Genomic DNA, 22,621 nt, shown 5'->3' with positions numbered 1-22,621 from the left:
AATTACCACATAGCATTTCCCGTTTCCAACCATATAACAATTAACGAGGCAGTTCAACCTTCGCCATGAACATTATGAGCTAAGAACACATGTGTTCATATGAACCAGCGTGAGCGTGTCTCTCTCCCACACAAGCATGATGGATCATATTTTATTCAAACAAAAACAAAAACAAACAGACGCTCCAAGTAAAGTACATAAGATGTGACCGAATAAAAATATAGTTTCAAGAGAAGTGACTCGATAAGTTGTCGATGAAGAAGGGGATGCCTTGGGCATCCCCAAGCTTAGATGCTTGAGTCTTCTTGAAATATGCAGGGATGAACCACGGGGGCATCCCCAAGCTTAGACTCTTCACTCTTCTTGATCATAGTATATCATCCTCCTCTCTTGACCCTTGAAAACTTCCTCCACACCAAACTCCTTAGAGGGTTAGTGCATAATCAAAAATTCACATATTCAGAGGTGACACAATCATTCTTAACACTTCTGGACATTTCCCAAAGCTACTGGAAGTTAATGGAACAAAGAAATCCATCCAACATAGCAAAAGAAGCAATGCGAAATAAAAGGCAGAATCATGTCAACACGAACGATCCAGTAAAGACGAATTTTATTGAGGCACCAGACTTGCTCAAATGAAAATGCTCAAATTGGATGAAAGTTGCGTATATATCTGAGGATCACTCACGTAAATTGGCATAATTTTCTGATTTACCTACAGAGAATTAGGCCCAGATTCGTGACAGAAAGAAATCACGTTTCTGCGTACAGTAATCCAAATCTAGTATGAACCTTACTATCAAAGACTTTACTTGGCACAACAATGCAATAAAACTAAGATAAGGAGAGGTTGCTACAGTATTAACAACTTCCAAGACTCAAAATAAAAAACAAAATTACTGTAGTAAAATAAACACATGGGTTATCTCCCAAGAAGTTCTTTCTTTATAGCCATTAAGATGGGCTCAGCAGTTTTAATGATGCACTCGCAAGAGATAGTATTGAAGCAAAAGAGAGCATCAAGAGGCAAATTCAAAACACATTTAATCCTAACATGCTTCCTATGAAAAGGAATCTTGTAAATAAACAAATTCATGAAGCATGATGCAACAAGCATAGAAAGATAAAACAAGTGCAACTTCAAAAATTTCAGCATATAGAGAGGTGTTTTAGTAACATGAAAATTTCTACAACCATATTTTCCTCTCTCATATTAACTTTCAGTAGCATCATGAGCAAACTCAACAATATAACTATCAAATGAAACATTCTTATCATGAGTCTCATGCATAAAATTATTATTACTCCCAACATAAGCATAGTCATTCTTGTTAATTGTAGAGGGAGCAAATTCAACAAAGTAGCTATCATTATTATTCTCATCAAGTGTAGGAGGCATAGTATAATCATCATAAAAATTACACTCCATAGTAGGCGGCACCAAAAGACCACTATCATTATAATCATCATATATGGGAGGCATATCATAATCAACATAAACTTTCTCCTCAATACCCGGAGGGCTAAAGAGATCATTTTCATCCAAACTGACCTCCCCAAGCTTAGAATTTTCCATAGCATTAGCAACAATAGTGTTCAAAGCATTCATATTAATAACATTCCCATTAGCATGCATATAAAGTTCCATGGGTTTTTTAATTCTCTCTTCAAACACATCATGTCCTAATTCAAGATAAAGTTCATAAAGATCTCTCATATTTTTGTTGTTTTCCATTATGCCTAACTAGTGTAAACAAGAAACAAAAAGATGCAATTGCAGGATCTAAAGGAAATAGCTTCGAGCACACACACAACGGCAACAGAAAAGTACTTAGTTACCTAGGACCGGAGTATGAGTGCCTTTTACCTTTCCTCCCCGGCAACGGCGCCAGAAAAGTGCTTCGTTGCCGGGGTCCGGGGTCCGGTGTGTGAGTGCCGTTAACTTTCCTCCCCGGCAACGGCGCCAGAAAAGTACTTGATGTCTACGGGTGCTTCTATTCTTGTAGACAGTGTTGGGCCTCCAAGTGCAGAGGTTTGTAGAACAGCAGCAAATTTCCCTTAAGTGGATCACCCAAGGTTTATCGAACTCGGTGGAGGAAGAGGTCAAAGATATCCCTCTCATGCAACCCCGCAACCACAAAGCAAGAAGTCTCTTGTGTCCCCAACACACCTAATAGGTGCACTAGTTCGGCGAAGAGATAGTGAAATACAGGTGGTATGAATAAGTATAAGCGAGTAGTAACGGCGCCGGAAAAGTGCTTGCCGGCGTGTGGTTGATGGTGGTAATATTGCAGGAAGTACAGATGCGTAAGAAACAAGAAACAAGCAATGGTAGCGTATTTAGGAACAAGGCCTAGGGATCATACTTTCACTAGTGGACACTCTCAACATTGATCACATAACAGAATAAATAGATAGATGCTAGACTCTACACTCTCTTGTTAGATGATGAACACCACTAAGCGTGTAGGATTACACGAACCCTCAATGCCGGAGTTAACAAGCTCCACAATATTCGATGTTCATGTTTAAATAACCTTAGAGTGCACGACAGATCAACATAACCAAACCAAGTACTAACATAGTACGAAAGGAGGCATAGATCACATCAATACCATCATAGCAATAGTTAACTTCATAATCTACAAGAGATCACAATCATAGCCTACGCCAAGTACTACACGATGCACACACTGTCACCATTACACCGTGCAGGAGGAATAAACTACTTTAATAACATCACTAGAGTAGCACACGGATAAATTGTGATACAAAACACATTGCAATCATAAAGGGATATAAATAAGCACTTCACTATGCCATTCATAACGGTGAATAAGTATTCTGTGAAATATAGCCTAAGAGACCCACACGGTGCACACACTCGTCACCTTTACACACGTGGGACAAGGAGTCTCCGGAGATCACATAAGTAAAACCCACTTGACTAGCATAATGACATCTAGATTACAAGCATCATCATATGAATCTCAATCATGTAAGGCAGCTCATGAGATTATTGTATTGAAGTACTGTTGGCGTCAGAAACCCACTGGCGGGCAGCGACGGGCAACACAGTAGAGCCGGGAAAACCTAGGGCTGCGGCTGGCCCCAGTCCCTCAGAGCGACGGCCCGCAAAGCCTCCTGGTCACACGTCCGATGCTATCGCAAGGGCGTGCCACCTGACCTATACCCGGTCGGGAAGGTGTTGGATGATGCCTCGCTTAGTTTCCTCGCATGGCATACATGTAAACATTAAATACGAGCCTCGATCGGCTCTCGAGTTATCTGTGAATCGGCTCAAAGAGCCGATCCACCCATGATTCGAACAAGGTGTCCGAATATATGGTGGTCCTGCTTGATCAAGGTGAAGCGGATGAGATCTACAACGATTTAGGGTTTTCACCGCATAATCGAATCATCCTACTCACGATTGGGCCTCGCGCTCGCGTACGGTGATCATAAGCCAATCCTAGACAGGGCCTAAAAACCAACACGAGGTTGATCCTCGGAACATCCTGTCTAGGGCTAGCAAACTTCACCCTACACGCCGCTGGATCCTCCAACCCTTTGTAGGGCCTAACTATTGCAGATATTAAACTAATCCTTGCAGAGCAAGGAGCAACCGTAACGGATTGGATCTACTAAACTATGATCAAGCGGGTGCCGCCCCTACACCTAAGATAGGTGTAAGGGCGGCTAGATGTAATAGGGTTGCACTACGACAGACATATGATACGAAGAACAATGCTAACCCTAACACATCTAAGATAACTACGTTGCTCGCCATCAAAAAGGCTTCAAGCACGAGCAACGCATGAACAACGTGGGCAGGCTTGTGCTGCCTAGATCGCAAGATGCGATCTAGGCAGCATGGTGCTTACCGGAGAAACCCTCGAGACGAAGGAGTTGGCGATGCGCCGAGATTTGTTTGTGTTGAACGTTGGTTGTTGTTTATTCCATAAACCCTAGATACATATTTATAATCCAGCGGACTCTCTAATTCAGGCGTGCACCTAACCGTGCACGGGTAAAACTCTGACTCCTAACCGACTCGTAATCTAATATGTTACAGATACACGGGCCATTAGCCCAAACTTGGTACACAAGGCCGATTCACGTATTTCTTCCACATATAATCTTTAAGCCCATCTTGATCACGGCCCACCTCTGACTCGGTCAAATTCTGATGATAACACATGCCCCCTGGTTTTGGTAATGATAATTTCAAAACCACTCTGTTTCTCCTTCGAAGGGTCATGTCGTGGCAGAGCAGAACCGTCGCAGTATGTTTCATCATGACAACTTGCCTTCCCAACTTCTCTGCACGATTTGACAGTTTTGGCACCATGTCCTCGAAAACTGCTCGAAAATTAAATCTCCATCTCCTTTTATTTAACCGCATCGAACAGTTCTCCTCTTCATCCTCTTCGCATTAGCACTTCCAAAAAAGCCCTTTTCTGCCACCATGTCTTCCTCTTCTTCTTCTTCATCGGGTCTTTCTGCCCAGTCCTCCCCCTTCCGCGAGCCGACGCCGGAGTGGAACCCGGAGGAAGCCCATGCGGCCAACATCCGCCGCGCCATCGAGGCCGGGGACGAGCCGAGCCACAACTTCTCCATCTGGTCAGAGGACGACAAGTCCCTAACCGACGGGGAGAGCGACCTCCGCTTCCTCGCCCATGGGGAATCGGAGGAGGAAAGTGACGACGATCGCTTTCCCTGGGACGGGGTCACCTCCTCCGAGGAGGCGAAGGAGGAGGAGGAGGAGGAGGAGGAGGAGGACAGCTCCTCCGACGAGCCGCCGGCCAAACGCCACTGCCCCTGGCCCGGGAACTTCAGCGACTTCGACGGCCGACGACGACGACGCCGATGGAGGAGGACGAGGACAACGAGGGTCCTGCCGGCGGTCGCTACAGCGACGACTGACGACGAGCCGGTCGGGAGCAGCGCCGACAACGGCGATGACGACGACGACGACGAGGGCAGCAACGGCCCCTAGATAGGATCTTAGCCTAGGGCCAGTAGTGGTAGACGGGGCAACGTATCCCCTAGGATTTCCTTTTGAGAGCAATCAGCTCTTTATGTAAGAAATCTCGTTTATCAATGAAGAATTTCCCCAATTTGATCTTGCCGATTCCCTTTATGATAATTTAGCCGATTGTCCTTTGTACTGATTCTGCCGATTGTCAATTCGGTCAATGCTTAATGAGCCGATGGCAACGCATCGGTCTCTCACGATAAATTCCGAGATAGATCCATCCGGACCCCAAACTCCCGGTCAAACAGGGCCAAGCCACAATCGTGCAAACCCTAAATCTTGTAAATGCAGATCCAACAGAACGGAATTAAACTCAGCGGCAAAAACTCCTGAAATAATGTCCAGCCTCCTCATTAACTTCAAATTTCAGACATTCTTCTGCCGCATCCTTCTCTTCCAGATCCTCTTTGCCTTCAGGAGAGCCCTAGGACTGTTGCTGGATCAACTCAAACGTCGAAGCTGCCACTTCTGCAGAACAGGCATCACTTGTCCACAAATTCCCTTGTGATAGTCTGCAGTGATGTTTTATAATCCTGCTCTGTTTTCTTACAGCAACCATCTCTCAAAATCAAATTGAGATGCAGAGCCAACCGATTTCAGCAAAATCGGCTCCTTATAGCAAAGGATCTTTCGTGGCAAGCTGCCCCCCGAGCCTCGATCGGGCGAGAATAGCAGTGAGCCGACCAAGTCGGCTATCCTCAGTTTCCAACTCGTAGTGCAGAATCAGCCGATTCCAACAAAATCGGTTCTTCAGAGTGAAGAAATTTCAGGGCGAGCTGCCCCCCGAGCTTCTCCAACTCAAATCTTGCGCCTTGCTGCTCAGATCGGCTCATCATCTTTGGCAGGCTGATGCAACTTCCGGTGAGGATGTCTTGAATTTCTGATGCCCTCTAAAAATCTGGACGTAACAACCCCTGGAAGCAACAGCTACCAAGTCACCACCTTGGTCAAGCCTCAGGCAAAAAACGTCATAGCCGATTGCTTCGTCATCGGCTGTTCTCCTGGTCCTAGAAGAGATATGCTCCCTTCGTTAGGCTCATCCTTACCCTGACTTGCATGTTTATGCTGCTCTTGTCGTTAGTCAGGGTTACGATCCTCAATCTTGCAGTGCTGGTCCTAGAAGATGTCATGTTTATGCTGCTAGCACCGCTGAACTTGAAGCCTTGCCAATGGGAGTTAGGGTTCCTTGAAGAGAGGATTCGAGTCACCAAACAATTCCATTGAGGGGGTTCCTCCAGTAGAGCTTCTCCATGTAACTCGATAACTGCTCCATTGGGCGCTTTTCATCCTTAAGTCGATGTCTGCACATCGGCTGTGCTGAAAATTTTTGGATTTTTCACGGCCGGTTTGCTCATGTATCGGCCCCCATACTTCAACACCCATCATCGAAGGATGAGACGCTTCTACTGCATATCCTCGTGTTTTGTCCACCTAGGTGCCCCCTCGAGCCGATTCTGTCAAGAGAATTGATGATATCGGCTCTGTAGGTATTCCCTGTTGGATCAAATGTTGAACCCAAGCAGAATGGAATGTGAGGATAATTTTGGCCGATTGCTGGGATCGGCCTCCACGTTGCTTGTTCGATGAAGGTTTTGTAATGTTTCTTCATAAACTTTTTGGGGCCGATCACAAGGATCAGCCTCGCCACGTTCGTCTATCGACGTTTGCTTTGTTACACGGTCAGGCCGGTGAATAAAACCAGCCTAACCCCGTTCTTTGTCACGTCGATGCGCTCGCAGTCGTCCAAATTGATGCCTGAGAGTGGCTCTTGGCCTGATGTCTCCCAAACGTCCATGCCAGCTGTTGAAATCTCGATCGAATCATCTCGCGTGGACGACTTCTACTTCATCCCCATCCCACTGTATTAGGCATTGGTGCATTGTGGATGGAATGCAACGATTGGCGTGGATCCAATCTCTCCCTAGTAGGACAGCATAGGTACTCTTGCTGTCGACAATAAAGAACGTCGTAGGGACAGTTTTCCTTCCTACGGTCAGATCCACATTCAGAACACCTTGTGCGTCAGATGCTTGGCCGTTGAAATCGCTCAGTGTTACATTGGTCTTGATCAGATCCGAGCTGGAGCGTCCCAACCGACGTAGCATGGAGTATGGCATAATGTTAACCGCCGCTCCGGTGTCTACCAACATCTTGTTGACAGGCTGCCCATTGATGTAACCTCGCAAGTACAAGGCCTTCGAGATGCTCGTAACTTCTTTCTCGTGGCTTCTCAAAGATGACCGGCCGTGGGCCGCAGTCCAATTGCGCCACAGGTGCTTCATATAATTTTGGAGCGCTAAACTCCGTTGGAAGAATGAAGACCATGTTTGTGCCAGCCGATGTATCATCATCGGCTTTCCTTTGCTTGGGGCGCCACTCTTTCCTTTGTGGCCGACCTTCTTCGTCCAGGGTTCGCTGAATTTTGGCGGCCAGATCAGGCCGTGCCTTCCTCAACGTGTGTAGGTACAATCTTTCAGCTTCCTCCAACCCACGCAGACACTGAACCCTTCGCTTCTGGGAGCGGCTGAGCCCATCAGGGCACCACCTTGGCCGATGATGCTTATCTCCTTGATCATCGTCCTCTAGTTCCTCAAGATCTTCCACCCGAATGGACTCAGCATGCTTGTACCGAGGCGGGAGAGGCCCTAGGCGCTTGAACACGGACACGTTAGATGCATCCTTATTCTTCTGTTTGCATTCGCGGCGTTGCCGATTGTTGGCAATCGGCTCATTCCTGAGTCCCAGCAATGTTTGAAGAAAGGACAGTCCCAGTGCCTATCCATGTCATCCTGCCCCCTTGACCTCCCTCTAGCGTGACGCTCGTACCCGTCGTGGATTCCATCATGCCGACGGTACCTCCTGTCCTCTCGCATTAGACCGACAATCCCTCTCACCATCTACGTCGTAGCGCCGACGTCGGTCGTACTCGCTGCTCATATTTGTTGAGGAGATGCACGGAGAGTGGACGTTGATAGCGCACGCTTCTCACTTCCTCCTCCGTCGTGTACCGTGTGTCATCATCTTGGGGCCGGTCGTGTGGATCGGCCTCCTCTTTATCCTTGCCACGGGAGTGGCTGTTTTCTGCTTCATCTTTGCCATGGCGGCTTGCAAGCCCTGCCATGTTGACACCAAAGGAGAACTCTGGCTCGCATATGGAGTGGCTGAGATCCACCACATTGACGCCAGGCAACGGACGTGTGTTTCCATTGAGCTCGATACCGTGCGAACGGGTCTTCTCGAAGGAGCCGATGAGTTCGGCTTCGAGGGCTGCCCTGACTTCGTCATGCTTCTTCTTGAGCTCGTCAGGCAGATCCTCGTACTTGACCGGAGTGCTTTCCGCCATCTCGGATATAGATGGCGATGCGGTGGATGTCAAGGATGGTCCCACCGGGCGTGCCAGAATGTGTTGGCGTCAGAAACCCACCGGCGGGCAGCGACGGGCAACACAGTAGAGCCGGGAACAACTAGGGCTGCGGCTGGCCCTGATCCCTCGCAGCGACGGCCCGCAAAGCCTCCTGGTCACACGTCCGATGCTATCGCAAGGGCGTGCCACCTAACCTATACCTGGTCAGGAAGGTGTTGGATGATGCCTCGCTTAGTTTCCTGCATGGCATACATGTAAACATTAAATACGAGCCTAGATCGGCTCTCAGGTTATCCTGTGAATCGGCTCAAAGAGCCGATCCACCCATGATTCGAACAAGGTGTCCGAATATATGGTGGTCCTGCTTGATCAAGGTGAAGCGGATGAGATCTACAACGATTTAGGGTTTTCACCGCATAATCGGATCATCCTACTCACGATTGGGCCTCGCGCTCGCGTACGGTGATCATAAGCCGATCCTAGACAGGGCCTAAAAACCAACACGAGGTTGATCCTCGGAACATCCTGTCTAGGGCTAGCAAACTTCACCCTACACGCCGCTGGATCCTCCAACCCTTTGTAGGGCCTAACTATTGCAGATATTAAACTAATCCTTGCAGAGCAAGGAGCAACCGTAACGGATCGGATCTACTAAACTATGATCAAGCGGGGTGCCGCCCCTACACCTAAGATAGGTGTAAGGGCGGCTAGATGTAATAGGGTTGCACTACGACAGCATATGATACGAAGAACAATGCTAACCCTAACACATCTAAGATAACTACGTTGCTCGCCATCAAAAGGCTTCGAGCACGAGCAACACATGAACAACGTGGGCAGGCTTGTGCTGCCTAGATCGCAAGATGCGATCTAGGCAGCATGGTGCTTACCGGAGAAACCCTCGAGACGAAGGAGTTGGCGATGCGCCGAGATTTGTTTGTGTTGAACGTTGGTTGTTGTTTATTCCATAAACCCTAGATACATATTTATAGTCCAGCGGACTCTCTAATTCAGGCGTGCACCTAACCGTGCACGGGTAAAACTCTGACTCCTAACCGACTCGTAATCTAATATGTTACAGATACACGGGCCATTAGCCCAAACTTGGTACACAAGGCCGATTCACGTATTTCTTCCACATATAATCTTTAAGCCCATCTTGATCACGGCCCACCTCTGACTCGGTCAAATTCTGGTGATAACAAGTACATAGGAGAGAGATTAACCACATAGCTACCGGTACAGCCCCGAGCCTCGATGGAGAACTACTCCCTCCTCATGGGAGACAGCAGCGTTGATGAAGATGGCGGTGGTGTCGATGGAGGAGCCTTACGGGGGCACTTCCCCGTCCCGGCGGCGTGCCGGAACGAGACTCCCGTCCCCAGGATCTTGGCTTCGCGATGGCGGCGGCTCTGGAAGGTTTCTCGTACCGTGGCTTTTCCGTATCGAGGTTTTAGGTCAGGGACCTTTAAATAGGCGAAGAGGCGGAGTCGGAGGGGCGACGAGGCGGTGACACAATAGGGGGGCGCGGCCCAGGCCCTGGCCGCGCCGCCCTATCATCTGGGCCCACCAGGGCTCCCCTCTGGTGGCTCTCGGGTGTTCTGGAAGCTTCGTGGAAAAATAGGATGCTGGGCATTGATTTCGTCCGATTCCGAGAATATTTCCTTACTAGGATTTCTGGAACCAAAAACAGCAGAAAACAGCAACTGGCCCTTCGGCATCTCGTCAATAGGTTAGTTCCGGAAAACGCATAAATATGACATAAAGTATGCATAAAACATGTAGATATCATCAATAATGTGGCATGGAACATAAGAAATTATCGATACGTCGGAGACGTATCAAGGCCATGTACAGGTTTTGCCGAGCCATGATTGCCGTGTTCGGAGAGTATTACTGTAGGGAGCCAACTGTTGAGGATACAAGACGGATCCTGTCTATCAACGAGTCTAGAGGGTTCCCAGAAATGATTGACAACATAGATTGCATGCACTGGGAGTGGAAAAACTGTCCATTTGGATGGCAGGGTGCGTACAACGGGCATGAGGAGGGAAAAATTGTCATTCTTGAAGCTGTCATATATCAAGATTTATGGATTTGGCATTCGTTCTTTGGAATGGCCGGTTCCAACAATGACATCAATGTGTTGCACCGATCACCGGTTTTCAACCGGCTCATGCAAGGCAAAGCTCCCCGGGTGAGCCATGAGATCAATGGAAATGCATATGACAAGCCATATTATCTTCGCCGATGGCATCTACCCTGACTGGACCACATTGGTGAAGACTGTCCGTAATCCAAACTCCGAGAAGACGAGGAGGTTTGCCAAGATGCAAGAGGCTTGCAGGAAAGATGTGGAGCACGGATTTGGTGTGCTCCAAGCTCGCTGGGCAATTGTCCGTCACCCGGCAAGAACATGGTCGCTGAAGACCATGCATGAGGTGATGACATGTTGCGTGATCATGCACAACATGATCGTTGAGAACGAGCGTCGTGATGGCCGCAATGAGAACCACTGGGAATTCCAAGGTGAGCTGGTTGCGTCACTTCCTGGAGCTTCATCTTGGCAGGACTATCTACATAGGAATGTAGAAGTCACTAACGAGAACGTATGCAAACAGCTGCAAACGGATCTGATTGAGCATCAGTGGACATTGGCTGGCCATAAAGATCATGCCTAGAGAAATACTATCTTATTTTCATGTAGACTTTTAAAAATTTAAATGTAATAACTATGATTTCATTGATTTTCTTATTTTGTTGTTTGGAAACTTCATAAATTGATGCAAACGCGGAAATGCGTCGGACCGCTGGAGTCACCCCTAGGTGCAAACGGACGCGCGGACAAAAACGGCTTGTCTCGCGTCCGCCGTGCGACACAAATGGATATTTCAGACGTCCGAAATGCGTCGCACCGCTGGAGATGCCCTCACTAGAAGGAGGTGCCGCCGAGGGGAGGGGGGGTGTACTTCAAGGATGGCGAAGGTGGTGTGAGGGGAGGCATCTATGCCAGTTGGTGATGGTGCTACTGTGTTTATTTCAAAATCAGCTGCATTGCAAGGTCTAGGTGAAATTGAGTTGCAATGTCAATGGAGATATCTCAGCCGTTAGATCGTGAGGGGTGAAGGGCTCCAATTAAATGTTTCTTTCACAGTTGGTTTTTAAATTTAGATTTAGATTACATAGTCTAAATTTACACACAAAAAACTATATTTGCAAACAAATGATCTTTTATTAAAGAACCAAAGCATATTTAGTACTACTCCCTAAGCAGTGGGATGGAGGGAGTATTATTTTTGGTGTTAAACTGGAGTAATAAATACGACTGCCGGTTAACAATTCCTCCTCGGACGCAGCCATTAGGCTGGCCATAGTGCTAGTATCATAGCTAGTATCATGCATATTGGTCCCACAAAAATGATGATGTGGCAGCTAATTAAGGAGGGGAGAGAGGATTAGAGTAACATAGGTGGATACTGTATCATAGCACATATCACAAGAAAATTTAATGCCAAACAAATCTTGTACACAAATTTGCATTAAGATTCTAAAAAACAATAAATATAGCATGGCTATGATACTACTCTATGATACTACCCACTATAGAGATAGTATCATACACAAATATCATATGCATGATACTACTACATGATACTTACCACTATGACCAGCCTTAGCAACGTCACTTTAGGTTGTCAGCTGAAAGTCAAGAAAATTTAAGCTTTCCCCTTGGTCACCGCACCGGCGCGTCCGGCGTCACGGCGGCCCAGAACTCGTCGTCCTCCTCCAGCGCTGCCATGTGCTCCGGCGTTAGCGTAAGCTCCGCGTCCATGCTGCCCCCGCCCTCCCTCCCGGGGTACAGCGACGTCTTCCCATCGGACTTATTCCCCTTCCCGCTCCGCGCCGCCACTGGCCTGCCCCATCCGAAGTCGCACCCGTACATGTCGAAACGCGGCGAGCTTCCCACCATGGTCGCCGTCTGGTCGAAGAACCGCGCCGTGTACACCATCGGCTTCGCAGTCCACGCCGCCACCCGCGCCCGGATGGACTCGTCCGTGTGCGCCGCCACCGCCCGCCCCACGGCCGCCGCCGCCCACCCGTGCCCTCGCTCAAGCAGCTCCGGCGCGCGCACAGGCTCCGTGCCGATGGCGTAGATGGTGGTGCCGAAGTACTCCTGCGGGAGTGGGGGCCGGAGCCGCGCGCGGTTGTTGATGGCGACGCGGCACGTGGTCTCCTGCTCCGGGGACAACCTCCGGGCGCGGGTGATGCAGCGCCAGAGGAGCGACGACAGCGCCTGGAAGCGCGTGAGCGCGGCGGCGCTGACGGAGTCCCCGGCGGCCAAGAGGTCATGGCGCGCCCGCTCCTTGAGCGCCACCAGCGACTCGGCCGAGAAGTGCAGCATCCGCTCGCGCAGCGGCGGCGGGGGAATCCGATCGATGAGCTCCGACACGTCGGTGCACGGCAGCACCACCGGGGCAGCGGCTCCTCCGTCGGCTGACCAGCGCTTGAACACCGGAGGCGTCACCGATGGCGGCGGCGCGAGTCCGAGCCTGGCGCGGCCGGTGGCGGCCCAGACGTTGACGAAGTCCCAGAAGGCGGTGCCGTCGGAGAGGGCGTGGTTGTAGGCGAACCCCACGAAGACGCCGTCGGCGAGGTCCGTGACCTGGACGACGAAGAGCGGGTGGTCGACGGCGTCGTAGTTGACGGCGTCGTCGAGGGGGAAGAAGGACCCGACCAGGTCGCGCGGCACGTCGGTGTCGGGCGGGACCACGTCGGCGACGGACACGCCGTCGGCCACGGCGTGGAGCACCTCCACCCCCTGCCCGTCGCAGTCGATGTGCACAGAGCATCCCACGACGTTGCCGGTGTCGTCCTTGTGTTGCTCGGTGGCAAAGCGGCCGGCGACGGGGTAGTAGACGGCGAGCGTGTCGGCGAGGGCGGCGGCGAGGTGGTCGACGACGTGGGCGGTGGTGGAGAGCGCCGCCTGATCTTTGGGTTTGTGGAAGAGGAGGCCCTTCTGGATGTAGTTGGCGGAGAGAAAGGCGGCATCCCAGGAGGTGAACGGGATACGCTCGCGCGGCCGCGGCGACGGCGGCCTCACCGTGCGCGACGACAGCACTCGCACCATGGACGACGGCGACGGCATTGTGGCCTCTGTTTGTTCGGATGGGATTAATTGGTTCCTCAGTCGGAGCAGAGATTTATATACTATAGTAGGGTAATTTGGTAGGTGGCTGCACCTTTTTCTTGACCTCTTTATTCTCAAAGAAAAGGTCAAAGCCTAGAACAAATCTAAATAAGAAAATATAAAACATGAATATATTATAAAATAAATTTTATGGTGAATCTCTTAATTTTGTGGTATCATAACTTTTTTTTTTGGTTTACTAACTTAGTTCTTAGTTTTTTTTTGACAGAACTTAGTTCTTAGTTGATCCTATACCGTCAAATTTATATGGGATTCGTACACTTGAGATTTTCAGATGCAAGTTGGGCTGTAACTAAGAAAAATGCCTCCAAAGAGTTAGATTCACTTCGTGATTCATACTAATAGGAGTTAGCAACATGGATTGCAAATGAGATTTTCAGTTGCAAAGTTGGGTTGCAACTAAACTTTTTAATTGGTGAGTTTGCAGCTAGAAAAATGCCTCATGACTGTTAGGTTTTCTTCATGATTGGTGAGTTGAAACATGAGTTACAACATTTGATAACACATAATTAAGTTAGTTTTTAGTCGGCTGAGAATTAATTACACTTTTTTTCTATAACATTGGTCAAAATTAGAAAATATTGATTTGGTACTAAATTTATATGCCTTATTCATGTGAACAGAGGGAGTGCTCACGTACCAAGTACTAGTATTGTAGTTGACTACATTGCTGCCACATAATTAACTACTAGCATGGAAGGGCGCGGCGGCACGCCGCGCCGACTGTGTAATATGATGGTAGTAATAATTTTAAGGCCATACTTGAATTGCTAAATATTTTCTTGTTTAAACCATTTAGAAAGGAGCATCTTACAAATATTCATTACCAACCTTCTTAAAATGCACTATTATGATGGCTTGCACGCTCTTAGCACTACTATGAGCAGCTTACATACTGTTACAAACTTGGTTATTATGATGGCTCGCACACTCTTAGCAATATCACTGGAAGCAGCTTCAATTGACGCGGCATGAACTGAGTATGGCGGGCAGATTGCTTAAGCGCCAGCGAGGAATCATTTTCCCTTGAACAATTCTCTCTCCAAATGTGGCCTCCTCCATCTGCAGAATAGAACATGCTACTTTAAACAGTACATTATGCATTGAAAGTGTTTAACTTCTTATTTGTAGCAGTTAGAGGTCTCTACTCGCCCTGCTTTAAAAAGAGCCTCTAAATGCAATACAGTCAAAGCATTGGTGTTTAGTTATTAAAGGAACTTGTTCATCTTTTGAGAATTGAAAAGGCAAGGAAATAGGTGGCAAGCACTGTCTTTCTCATGGTCAGCCAGATCAATATACCCATTTTATCCCCCGCCCTAAGCAATGTTAAATCATTTAGAAACATCAGTGTTGGGCACTTATCTTCAGGTCATGTCACATGCATAGTCATCAAAACAAACAAAGTTTTTGGATGGTGAACATCAGGCGATCTGCTTATGCATTATCGAGGAGAGAACACAATTTTATGACAGAGTGCTGGATTTTGTCTTAAGTATGGCAAAATGTATAATCTATGGACTTAATTATGTAAAGAAAATAAAGATTGATGTTACGGAAAGCTAAAAAAAGGTCAACGTGTGGTGCGTATTTTACTGGTGTGGGATTTCCTGTCGCAGAAAGCAGTTCTTCAGAACAATACATAAACCTCAAGAATGGATTTTATCACGCAATGCAGTATTGATTATGGCCAACAAAGCGATGTTGGGCCAAGCCAATATTTAGTACAACATAAATGTAAAGAAATACATGAGAAAGATCACCTGATTCCAATGGTGATCTTTTGGAAGGCACAAATGAGTTGATCTGATCATGGCAGTAGGCTTTTGAGACCAAATGAAAGATTGGAGATTGAGCGGTTGCCTTCATCCTTCTACCTGGTTGCATACAATAGTTTGAGACCAATTATCCGAAAATAACAAAAGGAATGGTGCATTCGCCTCCTCTGAATAAGAATATGTAAAATGTGTGAAGGGTAACACTATGTATGGATAATCAGCTAAACAATGGTCTTTACTCAATATGTATGCATCCCTTGTTCTCCTTACCAATTGTATTGTTAGATTTATAATTTTGGAGGAACATCAAGAAGTATTTTGAATGAAGTGTTAGATGTGCTCATATACACGTGCACATGTGTACAGTAATAGCGATCTCACTTTGCAGTAGTAAACCTACAGAATGCTAATCAAATTTGCCACTAAAACTGTGCAAGCAATGGGTAAGGTCAAACCATCGTTCACCTGCAACTGATTCACAATATTTCTACATGGCAACATTCTGTCATTTCTAGGAAACCATCAGATGCAATGGATCTTTCTCTCCTAGATGTTACTTGTGTATGTCTCTCTATACCCCTCCCACATGATTGCTAGTCCATCGCTTCGTGATGAGGGCTACACAAAGAAATGGACATCGACAATGTGATGCTAGTCTGGATATTGATTTGGAATGATTCATATCTATGTCAAGAAAAAGATGTACGCAATAATAGTTGCAGGCTATGCTGCAAACTTGGGTTAGCAATGGAAAAAACGAAGTGTATACAGAATCATGATATCTGGAAATTTATAAACAATGTGCTGCAAACTTGGGGTAATCTACGGGATTAAGTATCACCCTAAGAAACCATTATTTAAATATCATACTGAGTGCTAAGTACCTATTTATAGCAGCTGCCATATTTTCTTTAAGGAAAAAATCAACCATATCTGCTACTGGCTTCCTTAATATTGCCAAAATACCATTTGTTATGGGGAAAAATGTTCAAATAAGCATTAACATTGTTTTCTGTCGTCTTGTACAAGGTTGATACTTGGCCATAATATGATGGTGCAGTAAAAAAAAACCAGGTGTATCATTTAATTACTAAAGGCAATGATTTTGACAGACATCTCATATATGTACCTTTCTAGAGGCACTGGAATCATTAGCGGATGAAAAGATTTTGGGAGAAGCCCTACAGAGGAACAAATAACATGAGATAACATACAATGTGTATTAAGAAACCAATTAACCAGATCTCAACTCTCAAGATAAATGATTGACGTGAATTTGAAGTACACAACTTAGTAGCTAATTTTGTGGTTACAATCGGGATTCAAAGATTTCTATGTATCAAAATTGGCACACAAGTGACAACCTTGGATTAAAAACAACCTCAGCCGCCCATGGTACACATTCCACCAACTGTTCAAGTTCAACATAGTACTAAGAAAGATTACAATGAATCACAATAACTGATAGTGGGAATCTAATAAGGATTGGAAATTTTCCAAAAAATAATGTTTTTTGTTAAGTACAAAAACTACCTGCATGGAATTTACAGAGAACCATCTTTCTCTGGTGATCATCCAGCAAGTGTAAGGTATGTGATCATTGTAGCTGAACTAAGTTCTGCCTCTTTGCCTTTTCACCGATTTCGTTCCTGCTTATTCTGTGGGAGGGCCTACACTTTTTCTTTCTTCCTTGCAATTTCTCCACCTGCATTCAGGCCCAGAAATAGAATATTTGGGGTTGGGAAAATAAATAAAATCTTTTATACTTTATGGTATGATTAGTATGGTAGCATGTGTAAATCTAGTTACAGGAAAGGTGTGACTTTGGTCTGCACCCTGAGGTCTTAGCAGACAGAGTTGACATATAGTACATAATAAATTCAGGAAAGCCACAAAGATGTATTAGAGAAAATAACTAAATAATACGCATCCATGTTTATCCCTTTTCCATACAGTCGAATTTTCCTGTTACAATCACTTTTAAATATTTACACCTATTTTAGTTTTTTTATTCAATAACACCTAGAAAACAAGGGGCCATAACCGACACTGCCTTTCTAAAACTAAAACATATATGTCGAAAACAGGGACACCTTAAACCAATAGCACAAGTAAACGACGACACATTTTTTTATATGTAAATAACTGGTAGTTTTTTTAGTAGTGAACTGCTCGTCTAAAGTACTTGGAAGCATACACCGGTCTTAGAAATGTCTTGTAAGCAGGTGCATTTATATTTGACTGCTGTACTTTTCTGGAAAATGCTTAGCTAAGTTAAAGAATAGTTAGGACAACATATCTTGAAAGGAATATAATAAAATTAGCTTCCAACTGATAATCCCTAGTATATACCTAAGACCCCAGAAATGCATTAATAGAATGATGCTCTCTTTGACATATGTTTCACAAGACGCCACTTAAAAAAGGAAGAAAGTGAAGTCATTCTTTCAATTTAAGGAGTGTGCAATATTAAGGATATATATAAACGCTGTACAAAAGAAAATGATCTCTTTTTCAGAATATACTTGAACCAGTTCTGAGATATAAGCAAGCAACGTATATAAGGTTCCTGGGCACCACAGTATTAAGGAAATATATAGAAGTAAAAAAAAGATGTGTATTGATGCTAGACTTAATGAATGGCAGCCATTGGGTTGGAGTAAACGACCAGATAGAAAAACAAATTAACACATGCAGGCATTTGACAGAAGCTACAAAATGTAGATGCATGAGTGATAAAGGAAGCATCTGTTCTTTTACTGTATGCAAGATATTTATTGTTTCCCAGAGATATTTGGGTACTTTCAAGTTCAAACTGAAGGTGAACCTGATACTGTAATCTTCCTCAACAGTTGGAATAAATTCATCCGTAAGTACCTGTTTTATCATGTTCTGCCAGCAAATTCCAAAGCTATTACAGGTTAGATGGATCAAATTTAATACATTATGGCAAACCAGGCAACTCGTGAACAACCTGCAGTGCAACTTTAATTCATCAGATGGTTGCAGCTATATATAATACAATAATCGAACGGATGAACAATCGGACGAAAGGAAAAACAAAGGGAAAAAGGGGAGGCATTACTATCAGCAGGTTTGATCGGTTGTTTACCAAGCCAAATTGCGCACCTCGAATCATCATCACCAGCAGTGAAAATCATAGAACAGAGGGCGACCAAGCAGAAAAGAGCAGACAAATCAACAGCAGATGCAGGGGCAACAGATGGGACCATCGGAGTCAGACGTCCCATGTGCGCCGGCGCTCCCAACGGCCGAGCGACTGCCCGGCGAGCACGCCAATGTGGCCTTCCTGCGACAACCCGAGTTTCAGTCCCAGTCTGGCCGCGGCGTGGCTAGCGAACATAGGCGCGAATCCGATGTGACTGCCCATGCCCCCTGCAGCGCGGGCCGGCATCTAGATCCCGGCGGGCACTGCCATCCTCTGCACGATTCCGCCGATAACCCCGCCGTCAGCGCCGCGCCCAGACGCGTTCATGAACCCGGCGTGCGAGAAGCCTTTGGACCGCGGCGGCGCCCCCCACACCTGGTGGTGGTGGTGCGGCCGCTCCGCCAGGGCAGAGGTGGGCGACGGGAGCGAGGGCGCTACGAATGAGAGCGGGCACGCCGGGATGGTGCCCGTCCCCGTGGCGGCGATGATGGCTGGCTCAAGCAGCTGCAACAGTCATGGGACGGTCACGCCGTCAGACTTGCAGCCGAGCTCGCGAGCTCGCTAGAAGATCCGGGATGCGCAGAGCGCTGGCATCCCGCCCCTGCCGTCCACCTTGGTGTTGCGGTCCTTGCTGGAGCTCCGCCTGGGTCAGCACGCTCTGTTCTTCCGCCACCGCCGCCACCTGCAGCTCCTTCTCACCACCTCCATCCTCCTCCTGCGGCGGCTGAATGGCTGATGCACCTGGATTTGCAGGTGCTGCTGCGCCTGCAGGCTTCACCGGGAACGAATCGACCTGGGCGCCACCGCGCGCCTTGCCGTCGGTGGATGCCGCGGCCTCCGCCCCACCAATGGATCCCCTCCCGTACGTCCCTTTCCGTCGGTGGACGCAGACTGCATCGAGGCGTCATGGTCATCGTCAAAATCAACAAATTCTAGAGGACCTGAAATTTCGAAGGAAAATCAACCAGAGGAATTTCCAGGAAGGTCGAGAGAGAAGGGCACAGACGAAGCGTAGTAGTAGACGGAAGCGGCGGCCATGGAGGCGATCCCAAGGCTGGACATCACCGCGGCTACCAGGTACGGCCGCCGCTCCGAGTCCTTACTCGCCTTGCGCTCCGTCACTCACCTTGCGCTCCGTCACCACCGTCCGCGACGTCGGCCTGCCGTCGGACACCGGACACCACGTGCAGGACGGGAACGGCAGCGCGACGCGGGGGCAGGGCGCGCACCGAGAGCGAGAGCGGCACAAAGGCGAGCCGCGATGCGGGAGGCGATGAGAGGGAATGGCACGACAGCCATGAGATGAGATCAGGCGGGTCGGAGTGGACAGACGATCCTAGTTTTTGCCGGGGACGTGGCTCACTCGTGAGTTCGTAGCCTTGGCCAGAGCAAAGTGAGCATTTGGCCGTGTTCACGAATTTCTGTGGAAGCAAGTGGGGATGAATTAAAGAGAGAAGAAGATAGGAGAAGACACAAGACACAACACGTGTTGGTAGATAGCTAAAACGAAACCAATATGCCCCACCACGTGTGTGTGATCGACCACCGTTTTGACCGATCTACATAATTCCAACACTCAACAGAGACAAAACTAAATGCTAGTGCTATGGCCCACCACTTTCTCAGGGACATGGCAACTACAGCCACACAAGGCAATGCACCTAAGCATCCCTCCATCATAGCACGAGGAATAAAGGGACGAAGCACGCATGTTCTTAGGGCACATGCAGTAGGGATACCCAAAAGTGTACACATAAGGGTTAAAGCAGGAAACTAAAGTAATTAGTAGAACACGTGTTACAACGTTGTTAATTCATACAGAGGCTCAAAATTCTGTCAAAAATCGAAGTTGTTCAGCTATAGTATAGTAGTTATTGGAGTAGATATTTAATATAGATGTAGAAATTTTGTTGGTTGGTGGCACTGCTGAGCTGGCCTGGTCTTTTTCAAAAAACAATTACACTGGAAAATGTAAACTCTCACATGAATAGTAAAATTGTTAAGATAGCTCAAAATATTTGTATATTCTAAAAAATATCGGTATTCTTCTCGCATGCCAGAATACTTATTTTTCTTTATGAAAATTTATTGTATAAATATAGGACATGTACACATTTGCACGTGTAATTGTTTCAGATACTTTTAGCATCAGAATGTCATCATTTGTTTCACCCCGGATTCCCGGAAGATATGAATATATGATCTTCTTGCCGATTTGAATATCCAGATAATTTGGGGACCTTTTTAAAGGAAGAAACAAAATGTCTCACATAACTAAATAACTAATAACAACTGCATGCCGCAGTCCAGCGGTACACATGTGCAGCTAGCTTGTTTCCCAAGGTATAGAGAAGATGGAGGATGGTGATGGAGTCAAAAAGACTGAGCAAAGACGTTTACCGTTGACTTCAGGTAATACATTAAAACACATATAAATAAACAAATAAAATGATTCTTGTAGAGCTCGGCCTGCGCATGTGCTTAGTAAACTTGGTCCACGTCACGTGTGCTATTGAGCGTCGAAGAAAAATTGCTCACCGTAGTTATGAAGTTTCAGGGAACGCGCGTGTCTCGGAGACTACTACCACACGAAGTGCTAACTGTTGAAATATTGGGCCCACTTTTAGTGTCCCAAATTAGATTTCAGTTTTTCCTATAAATCTCAAAGCCCACATAATGGCAGCCTTGTGAGTTTGAGCCTAAGTTGGTGGCAGCTCACTAGGGAGTGGCAAGAGGTGGGAAGTTTAGTCCCACATGGAAAGTTGGGAGGAAGTTAGACCACCTTATAAGGTGGGTTGTTCCACCACTAGTAAGTGAGTGAGAATAGGAGTGCTACACGCGCGCTCCTCCTCCTCCTCCTCGCTCGCTCGTCTCGACACGACGCGCGCCGCGCTCGTGGTGAGTGGATTGAGCCTCGAGCCGAGACTTTCCTTACTTTGTAACCGACTCAAAACGTTCGTGCGACGTGGGCGTGGCCCACGTTGCCTAGGGTTTCCCGAGCCTATATAATCTCCTGCCCGGCTACCGCAGAATCATCATCCAATACACGAGTTAGGGTTTCCACAGCCTACTCCATCCCGCGCGCCGACGTGCATCGGCGAACGGGAGAGCAGGTCTCCGAAACCGCTCGTCCTTGCGATCTCGTACGGGAGAGGGCGGATTAGGTTTTTGGAAAGCGCTCGCGCGGCTTGCTCAAGCTCTTCATCACGGGTCGCCTTCCGTCCAAGTCGGGCGGTGCTGCCTACCGTCGTCTTCAACGCCTTCTACTTCGACCCGTCGTCCCCTGTCGTCAACAACGTTGTCATCAACAACGTTGCTGGCTGCGACATCGTGCGCTACACCTCCACCGCCACCTCCACCGGATCGGTACGTGCAACATATCTCGATCTGTTTAGCGATGGATGCTTTACTTGTTTGCGCTGCTCGTTGCTCATGTTGATTAATGCATCTAGTATGTTCGAGTTTCACATGTTACTAGTTATTGTCGTCATGCTTAATATTCTGAAATTAATCATGAAAATTGTCTCTAATTATCCAACAATCCAAAAACCTAATTGTAGGCAATTTCCTGAGTTAACAATGGCTGGTTTTTCCGATGCACCGAGGCCGGATAAGTTTACCGGTGTGCACTTTAAGAGGTGGCGGTATAAGGCCATGCTGCGGCTTACTCATACGAAAGTGTTCGAAGTTACTGATGGTTTACTGAAGGAACTATATCTGACCAAGATCGGAACAAGTTCAAGGAAAACAATACTCTCTTCGTCGGATGCATTCTAAGTATTCTTGCTTGATCGTACGTGTGATGTGTACATGCACTTAACGGATGGTAAAGAGCTACGGGATGCACCTGAATGCTAAGTTCGGTGCAACCGATGCGAGACGATGAAGCTGTACATCATGGAGAGCTTCCATGACATCGGGATGGTTAACAACCGTTACGTAGTCGAACAAGCTCATGAGATACGGTGCATTGCGAAAGAGCTTGAACTCCTTAAGTGTGCCTTACACGACAAGTTTGTGGCTGGATGCATCATCGCTAAGTTGCCCCTTCATGGAGGAACTT

The 22,621-nt window shown here is 47.1% G+C and overlaps 1 protein-coding gene and 1 long non-coding RNA gene across 3 annotated transcripts; both read right to left on the bottom strand.

Annotated features, from left to right (window-relative positions):
• Positions 1-12,089: 12,089 nt before the first annotated feature.
• On the bottom strand, positions 12,090-13,551 carry LOC124667921 (uncharacterized acetyltransferase At3g50280-like). The gene has a single exon (XM_047205150.1). It carries the CDS (start codon positions 13,549-13,551, stop codon positions 12,139-12,141), a length of 1,413 nt encoding a protein of 470 aa, XP_047061106.1. The 3' UTR covers positions 12,090-12,138.
• An 882-nt stretch (positions 13,552-14,433) lies between these two features.
• LOC124667909 lies at positions 14,434-16,703 on the bottom strand. 2 transcript variants are annotated; one of them, XR_006991474.1, is made up of 3 exons: positions 15,855-16,703; positions 15,375-15,488; positions 14,434-14,676 (listed from the first exon to the last, which is right to left on the bottom strand). It is a non-coding gene; the product is annotated as an uncharacterized LOC124667909 (long non-coding RNA). The 2 variants fall into 2 exon arrangements; XR_006991472.1 differs by having other exon boundaries at positions 15,375-16,703.
• Positions 16,704-22,621: the final 5,918 nt, after the last annotated feature.

This window comes from Lolium rigidum, chromosome 1, assembly GCF_022539505.1.
Source record: "Lolium rigidum isolate FL_2022 chromosome 1, APGP_CSIRO_Lrig_0.1, whole genome shotgun sequence".
Taxonomy (NCBI): domain Eukaryota; kingdom Viridiplantae; phylum Streptophyta; class Magnoliopsida; order Poales; family Poaceae; genus Lolium; species Lolium rigidum.
The sequence above is the reverse complement of the archived record's forward strand: the minus strand, read 5'-3'. Positions and strand labels throughout refer to the sequence as shown.